The sequence below is a fragment of the Impatiens glandulifera genome, chromosome 9 (genome assembly GCF_907164915.1).
Source record: "Impatiens glandulifera chromosome 9, dImpGla2.1, whole genome shotgun sequence".
NCBI classification, from domain to species: Eukaryota; Viridiplantae; Streptophyta; class Magnoliopsida; order Ericales; family Balsaminaceae; genus Impatiens; species Impatiens glandulifera.
This window is the reverse complement of record NC_061870.1, coordinates 20,068,882-20,078,363: the sequence shown is the minus strand read 5'-3', so window position 1 is coordinate 20,078,363 and position 9,482 is coordinate 20,068,882. Positions and strand designations below refer to the sequence as shown.

At 31.4% G+C, this 9,482-nt stretch overlaps 1 protein-coding gene across 1 annotated transcript; it reads left to right on the top strand.

Moving 5' to 3' along the window:
• Positions 1 to 1,562: 1,562 nt before the first annotated feature.
• Positions 1,563 to 5,632, top strand: LOC124915957 (adoMet-dependent rRNA methyltransferase spb1-like). Its single transcript, XM_047456698.1, has 4 exons — positions 1,563 to 1,570; positions 2,358 to 2,500; positions 4,983 to 5,383; positions 5,564 to 5,632. Exons 1-4 carry the CDS (start codon positions 1,563 to 1,565, stop codon positions 5,630 to 5,632), a joined length of 621 nt encoding a protein of 206 aa, XP_047312654.1.
• The last annotated feature ends 3,850 nt before the right edge of the window (positions 5,633 to 9,482 follow it).

The following is a 9,482-nucleotide window of genomic DNA, read 5'->3' as shown; positions in this document are numbered from 1 at the left end:
GTATACACCCCCCAATCACCTATCTTGAATACATATCATTAATAAATTAGAGAATAATTATAGTAATAAGAAAATTAAAGTGAAAACATAAATCTAGCTAATTAATCTTAACTATATATTTGTAAATCGTGGATTTAATTTTATCACAATCTTTCAACTAGGTCGTGATAACATATCAGGGGCGTAGAATGCTTGTTTTGCTTGACTCGCCAATATATACGAGTCATAACTTTGAGTTTTCAAAATCCGGATTACATTGATACTTACAAAGCCATATTTATTCACTTTCACTCTTTGTTCCCCAAAATGTGTATCAGACCACTTACACTTGAATAAGACAACTCGTTTGTGAGAAAAGTATTGTACTTGAATTATATTCGTTAAAACTTCGTAGTATGACATAGTATCTGATCCGTTGTACCCTTCAACAACCACTCCGTTATTTTGAGTGGTCAAACCTTCGTCGTGTTTTTTTATACATAATTTGTATCCGTTTATTTTACATCAAACATACATACATGAGTACATAGTTAGACCTTCGCCTAAGATCTTAAGGTCTCTTGATATGTCATCATCTTCTGCTAATTGAGCAACCTATATATATATATATATTCCCAAAATTCATTCGTTAATTGTAAAATCAAAATAAAGTTATAAGATATGGTTCTGAATCTACTCACTCTATACTTAAAATATGTGACATACGTTTCTCCACAGGACTCATTGTTATTGCAATACTGCATATACTCGTTGTAAATAGATCGAACATTAAATATCTTACTCTTTAATGCTAATTAATAAGACGTACTATAATATTGAATCTTACATGCAAAAAGGTTCTACTTCGGGATAATTTTCAAAATGTACTATAATATTGAATGAGTTGTCACTCGATCGCTATAATCCAAGTTGTATATTTTTCCGTTGGATAGTTCTTCCAACAATGCAAATAATATGAGGACGGAGATTGAAGTGTGCATGTTCTTGGTCTTCCTCCTCTATATACCTGACACATAAGCCACTACTCTCATTTATAAGATAGCTCTCGTTTATTAAGGCTTCGGGGTGGTTTTATTCCGAAAATATCTTTTTATTGTACCAATGTATTGTTTTATCGGTAATATATCATCTTTAAGTATACGCAACAACATATCGAACGAAGTGTTTGTCCATTGACAGACATTCTTTATTTGAAGGAGTATCAGTAGTGCTGATGATTTATTATTCGAGCACCTTTATACAATAGCCGTTTAGAATCATCAAGCAGTTTATAGAATCTCTGCGCATCTTCGACTAGTTTATTGTTGTTCGGGCCATCGTTAACATTGGATAACATATCGTTTATAAAATCTTGCATATAACGTTATTCATTGACCTCTTCATTGACTATATTATTCATCTACGTTCTAGGATCGTTGATTTTCGGCACGACATCCTCCGATTGACCGTCATCATCATCATCATCTAAGTCATCGGCATCATCATCATCATTAACCACGTTAGTAGTAAGTCTCTTTTCTCCATGAAAATAACAGAACTCATAATGAAGATTTATTCCATAAATGATGAGGTAAGTCTTCACATCGATTATTTCCATAGACGCCGTGTTCAAGCATTTCACGCAAGGACATTTAACTATTTGTCGTCTTGTACTACTCACTACAAACTCGAGAAATTTGTCAACCCCTTTCTCGTAATCTGGATGATCTCGACGTAAGGTCATCCAAGTTTTATCGGGTACTTCTATCTTTCTAATAAGATGGAAAATAAACTGCATTATTATATACTTAACATGATATAAATTAGGTTTACATTTCTCTTACATAATTTTAACATAAATCAAGCTAAATCAAACATAAATAGAACATAATTCAAACCTAATATAACATAAATCAAACCAAATATCTAACATATTAACATTTATCTAACATATTAATTACATCGTTATAACATAAATCAAACATTAATCAAACCAAATCAAACATTGATCAAACCAAATAAATATTAATCAAACCAAATCTAACATAAATCAAACCAAATCTAACATAAATCAAACCAAATATCTAACATATTAATTACATCCTTATAACCTAAATCAAAATTCATTCAAACATAATCTAACATTAATCAAACCAAATCTAATATATATTAAACCAAATCTAACATAAATCAAACTAAATCTAACATAAATCAAACAAAATATCTAACATATTAACATATATCTAACATATAAATTACATATTTATAACATAAATCAAACCTAATATAACCTAAATCAAACATAATTCAAACCTAACATAACCTAAATCAAACTCAATATATAACATATTAATCATAAATCTAACCTTGAAATGCAGGCGGAGACGCCATGAGATTCAAGAGGCGGCAGTAGAAGGTTCAAGCGGTGGCGGCGGTGTCTTCAATCCAGTGACGGTGGTGTCTTCAATTCGGTGGTGGTGTCGTCTTCAATCGGTGGCGGCGGTGTCGTCTTCAATCACAGGTGGGCGGTGCAGACAGAAAGAATCGGGGAGAGAAAGAGGGGTGAAAGCGGTGGCGGAAAGAATCGGGAAGAAAGAATGGCGTTTTTTTATTTAAATAGGTCATTGCCGAGAGTTTTCATATAACTCTCAGTTTTGATCAATTACTTAAATTCGAGAGATGTAGACATATTTATCGACTTTGATCACCTTAATTCTGAGAGACTTAGACATATCTCTCGGTTTTGATCATTTTCTAAATTTCGAGAGATATGTCTAAATCTCTCGGTTTTGAAGACTATTACTAAATGATATACTTAAATCTCTCTATATTACCACTTCATAAATTGTTAAATTAATTGGTGTTTCACTTTCTAATGACCTTGAACAATATTAATTTAATATATTTGATATCCTCAAAACATGAAACAATCCTAACACATCCTTATAATCAAACTTTACACGCATCCTTTTTATCATCAAACACAAACATACATATACACTTCTTTATATTATAATAAAACACAATCATATACACTTATAAAATTAAACACAATCCCTGTACTTAAAATTTAACACACACTTGATTAGCTTAGTTAGGAGTTTAGATTAGAAAGTGAAACACCAATTAAATTAACAAATTATGAAATGGTAATACCGAAAGATTTATAAACATCTTTCGGTAACGAAGCCAAATACTAAAAGTTAATGGTATATCTCTAGTTATTACCACTTCATAATTTATTGATAAACCTTCGCAATTACTCATTCCCAAAACTTAGACTTATTTTATATTTTTTTTAGAAGAGTAAAAATCGAAGGTTTATTGAAAAACTTTCGCAATTACTCCTTTCCCAACACTTAGAATTATTTTTAGTTTTTTGGGGAAGAGTCAAAACCGAAAGATTTTTAAAAAACTTTCGCAATTGCCCATTGGGAGAGAGTTAAACCCGAGGGTTCTTTGAATAACCTTCGCAATTACCCCAACACTTAGAATTATTTTTTGATTTTTGGGGAGAGTTAAACCCGATGATTATTTGAAAAAGTTTCGATAAAAACTCATATCACCGAAAGTTTTACACACCTCTCGGAATCTATTTTTAATAACGAAAGATTTCTTCCTCTATGGACCATTACCGAGAGTTTTATAAAACTCTCGGTAAAGGTTCATTTTTCATTAGTGCACCAACATTTAAGAACACTAAAACTTAAGGAATACAAATCTCACATTTCTAAATTTAAGTGTAAAGATTCAAATGAGGAACATACTGCTTTTTTTCTTAAATGTAAAGCAAGCAGATATTCTAAGTAAATAATAAGGTCCACCTTATGTAAAATCTCTTAATACTTTCAATTTTAATAAGAATTAAAGTTAGACGGGTAATAATCAGGAGGAATGAAGTAAAAATCTTATATATAAAAAATACTTTGATTTTTAACTCTAATGTGTTTCGTGATCAGTTAATTGGACTCTTTTATCCTATCATCAACCACAACATCAACTAAAATACTAATTAATAATCAACACTAACCATACAAGTGAGAGTATAATGGACATGCATTGATCATCTTGATATTAGTTCATTTTATCACAATCAACTATAACATATACTAGTTCATTTTATCATAATCTCAAAACACCAAATAAGACATTGTCAAAATAAGATCTAAAATAAGTTCAAGTTAAAGGCTCATACTGCTGAGATGATGACTAATTATGCTGGGACGATGATGCTCTTGCAGTAGATGGTGCATGCATCACTACTTTTAATGATTCATTATTATGCAGTCATTTCTCTTTAGGATTATCATTTTATATTTTATCAATATAATTGTTTGTGTACACTGAGCGTGATTCATGTTAATATGAGTTTTTCACATTCTTCAATGATAAGAAAAATAACATAAATTAAAAATAAGGTTATTTAGAGAAAAACACATTTGAAAAAAAAAATTGTCTTAAAATCTAATTTTAGAACAGAATTATAAACCCTAAACTTACCAATGTAAAAAAAAAAAACCTAAATCTAATTAAAATCATAAATCATAAGAGAGGGAGACTTGTATTAGTCGCCCCCTTACCTGTATAAAGGGAAATGTTATTGCATACATTTATAATTACAATGGACTATGTATTAATTTACATTAATAAAGAGATCATGTTTAATCTCTTGCTTTTTAATAATACCAACAACATAGTATCTTTGTTACAATTGTTTTTAAAATAATCAAATAAATTAGATATAGTGAATCACTAAACTAAAATGAAGCCCAAAACAAAAAATAGACAACCCATTGTCCGTTTGGGCCGGAATATATACATGATTAATAATAGAGCTCTAAATTCATTATTAATGAGATTTTGTAGCATTGGTAGAGTAATGTATGTGTAAGTCTTAAAATTAGTTCAAGAAAATAAAAGATTTATAATTAGTTTTTTTTTTTTTTTTTTGGTTTGTTTTGTAAAAGTAACGTTGAGATCCTGTTAATGAAGATCTCATGCAGCGTTGAACCTCATCCAACTCGACTCCAAATTTAGTTTCTTTCGGTCCTCCCGCAGCGGTGTCCTCGATCTCTGTGCCGCCCCTGGCGGTTTTATGCAGGTTGCCGTCCAGCGTGTTCCTGATGGAACCCTCGTTGTTGGCATCGATCTCCTGCCTATTCCCCCTATTCCCGGAGCCATTAGTGTAGAAGAAGATATAAGCAAGCCTCAATGCAAGGCAACGATCAAGAAGCTAATGGAGGAGCATGAATGCTTAGCTTTTGATTTGGTGCTGCTTGATGGTTCATCCAACGTTAGGGGTGATTCGGCTCAAGAGGCCACTGACCAGCTGAATGCTCTGTTTATCGATTCTGTCAAGCTCGCTACTGAATTCTTAGCACCAAAAGGGACATTTGTGACTAAGGTAAGTAGCCTTTTCCTAATTCAAATTATCTGTTTACAAACAAGCCCATCTTTTTGGGTTTAATCTTTACATGAGTCTAGGTTTTATTAATAAGAGCATGCATGCATGCATAGGTTAAGTTCAGACACAATTGAATTACCTAGATATGTTTTGTACATCCATTAACAACTCATGCTACAGGTTTGCAGGTCTCAAGATTATACTACTGTACTCTACTGTCTTAGACAGGTTATCTCCTTTCTTTCTTAATCTGAGTTGATTGTGAGAGAAAGAAGAAAAGATATACAATTAATGACATTCCTATACGAAAAGTTTCAAAAATCAATTAAAGTTTTCAACAAAAACAAACACTGTATGCTGCAGCTACTACTTACTATACTACTACTATAGTACTACTACTTACTTATCCCACTGTTGTTGTAAGTACACGTACATAATATTTCTAACAAAACAAAACAGAGGGGGAAGGGCCCCTTACACTTTATTACTACAGTCAGCTAATGCTTACCCAGTAGTTTCTTAAGTAGATTCTCAATTTGACTATGGGTATATCCATTCTCACCCAGTAGTTTCTCGATTTCGCTCTGTGTGTACCCATGCTTTATTAGATTGATGTGCTCTCCTGTGGTTATACATTTCAGCACAAATCTGCAAACTTCATTCTGTGTTATGGGTTGAAAAGATGACTTTCTAGAGACACTCAGTGAGCCCTTTCCCTTAGCGTGATCCGATATCCTGTATTCATCTTCGATGAAATGCCTAACGTTTCTTTTAAGCATTTTGTCGTATAAGGCCATTACAGTCACCTCATCTCTGGGGTTCATGCTAATTTTTCTTTCTCCAAGTATCATTTGACGGGCCTTTGTCATTATTCTTTTCTTTTTAGAATGGGAGAGTGATGAACCGTCGCTACTGGAGGACCCTGTCGAGTCTCCTTCAGAAGAAGAAGAAGAAGAAGTACAAGAGACAGTCTGCTGATGTTGGTGTTGCACCCTAGTGGCAGTGGTAATAGTAATGGGAGTTGGAGTTATAATGGGAATTGGAGATTTTGGATATTCTGAAATAGTAGTAACCTATATTAATCAAATCAAATCAAAACAAAACAAAACAAAAAACACATTAATGTCATTCTGTTCGATGTTTATTTTCTGATCATCTAAACTACAAAAATGATGAAATACAGGTTGTGTCTAGCTAGATCATGTACCTTTTCAACAACTGACATCAACTCCCTCTTCCTGTTTTTCTGCATTTCCTTTCTTTTTGCATTCTTCAGTATATATGTGTGTAGAATACTGTAAGAGAGTCTCATGTTTTCCTTTCAATAAAACAGAATCAAGAAAATAACAATTAATTAGATAAGGATTCCATTCAACTAGCTAGCTAAACAACATAATCCTTTCAAGAATCAAGAAAATATTAAGGTTTAAGTGTGTAGACAATCTATCTTTTCCTGTAAATATAAGGAATTAGGAAAGTTAGCAATTAATTAATTAGAATAAGCAACTAAATAACATGTTAGGGTTTCAACATCATCCTTCCCTTTCAAGAATCAAGAAAATATTAAGATTCAGAACTACAAGTTAATTAGAAATTCATTAAGATTAGAATAAGCAACTATCTTTAAGATTAGAATTAGAATGCTGTAAGACAATCTATCTTTTCCTGTAAATATAAGGAATTAGGAAAGTTAGCAATTAATTAATTAGAATAAGCAACTAAATAACATGTTAGGGTTTCAACATCATCCTTCCCTTTCAAGAATCAAGAAAATATTAAGATTCATTAGAAGAATAAGAATTGTAACTATTTCTATTGAATTCTCATATCAACAGAATCAAGAAGAGATTAGAAATTAAAACAATAATTCGAACAAAGAATTAATTGGGTATAGAAATTAGTTACGACTTACTTGGATGGAGTACTTACTGGCTGGTCTCGATGAAGAAATGTGTAAGCGATAAGGGTTTTGCAAATCGATTGATAGAATTGAATTGAAATGAAATGGGATGGGTAGTGATATGATGATCATTATCAAGCGTTCAAAATTATATTTTAAGCGCCATGCACTGGCATTATTTTAATACTTAATAAATAATTAAAATTTTATTTATTTCCCTCTTTTATATAAAATATTACTTGTTTAATCAATTTTTTATATAAATTGTTAAATTTGTTATTAATATTTATTATCTATTTATATAGTAAACTCTCTATTATTATTTGTATAAATTGTGATTATAATTAAGCAACCATTTATTATATTTAAAAATAATATGAAGTTTGAATTATTGTTTACTTTCATAATAAATTGATCACATCAAGAAAATATCGACCAACATTTATATATCATTTTTTTTTTAATTATTTATTATTATAAATATATATTTTTAAAATAATTAAATAACTTTTTTTTTTTTTTAATTAAAATAATCAATCAAACACAACACATTATTATTATTATAAAATATAATCTTATGTTTCATCAAGAGACCTACAAAGTTCTGCCCGTTTCCTTTACCGCCATCATCAAAGTTATTGTCAATTATCTAAATAAACCCACAAAATATTATAGCATGTTTAAATTGATAATCAAACACTAAACTGTACAATTTAACCTACTCTATATCTCTATCTCTCTCTATATATATTTATAAAAATTAATTCTCATTAAATTTAAATAAAAATTAATTAGTAAATAATACAAATACAAAAAAAAAAAAAACAATAATTGATTATATAGATATTAAATTACATAAACAATTTACAAAAATACAATTCTCATTAGAAATGATCCAACGATTATGCGATTTGTTGATGATTCCTTCAAAGGCAAACTTGAACGATGATTGTTGTAATAAAGCAAGTCGAACGAACCAAGGAAACGATGTTGGAGTAATCTCTACTAAAGATTATGAGCGGTAGTTAAAATTATCTTTAGTTGAGAGTTGGTAAACAACGTTAGAAAATGTTCTGCCAAATGATCGAAATAGTGAGAAATACATACAAATCACGGGAGATAAATGTAAGAGGTCCTTCATATGAAAAATCAACTCGAGTAACTTTTTATTTAAAAGATGAAAAATAACTATAAATTTCATTATTTCGTCTCCTTTGTTTCTAAGAAGGGGACGGACACGGACTCGAGAAAAGTTCGCATACACAATTAGAGGCTATCAACAACAAACGACGTTCCGACGATTGAGAGTATTATTCGGACTATAAAAATCTGAGAAAAAAATACCGATCTAGCTAAATAGAATGTCAGACCAAACAAAACGTAACATCAACTCATATCTGAGCGATGGAAAGAAAAACAAGGTACCCTCCGATGCTAAAAAATAACCATCGGGGGGCCAAAGAAATTTGACTTACCAGGGAACGTTAGTCGAGAAATTTGGTCGGTTTAATTGGTAGTCGGTTACAGGAAACATGGTTGGAGTCATGATTGTCAACACGTCTGGTACGTTCGACAAATCGGGGAAAATTGTTTAGGGTTATAAGATGCAAAATCAAGAAACATCGACTAGGGTTTTAACAAGACCGGGAAAAGGATCATGAATTATGTGCGATATGTGCACTGCGTGCGATATGTGCGATCAGTGCGATATTTACGACCTGTGAGATCTATGCGCTCCGTGAGACCTGTGATGTGCGCTCCGAGCGACTTGTGCGATCAGTATGACCTGTGCAAAATCTGCATAATATTGTTGAAATCTAAAAACTGCAGGTTGTGGAAAGGTGTGGCCTATTTGAAACTGTGTTTGTTGGAAATCTTCTTAATATTGTTCTTGAAACTATAACGGATATGAAATCTGATAACCCATAAGAAGTTGTTGATGGGTGAAGGGTAATAAGGGTTCGAATATTGTGATGAATGATGTTGAGAAACAATATTCGAATATAGAACGAAAATAAGGAGAATCATGGTAAGTGGGGTATAATGAGAGAGCAAATTTATATGACCTGAGGAATCAAATTACCAAGTTGTTATATCAGGCAAAGAAGAGTGAAATAGTTGTCAATAAAAAAGAGTTCAACATATAATTATACAACTAAACATCCACTATTTGCAAGACTAGAATCTGCTGAAAAGAAA

Excerpts from the sequence above, each read along its gene's own strand:
- LOC124915957 (XM_047456698.1), top strand. Across the intron at positions 2,501-4,982 it reads GGTGTCGTCTTCAATCACAG|CGTTGAACCTCATCCAACTC; the intron begins GTGGGCGGTGCA and ends GATCTCATGCAG. Across the intron at positions 5,384-5,563 it reads AAGGGACATTTGTGACTAAG|GTTTGCAGGTCTCAAGATTA; the intron begins GTAAGTAGCCTT and ends CTCATGCTACAG.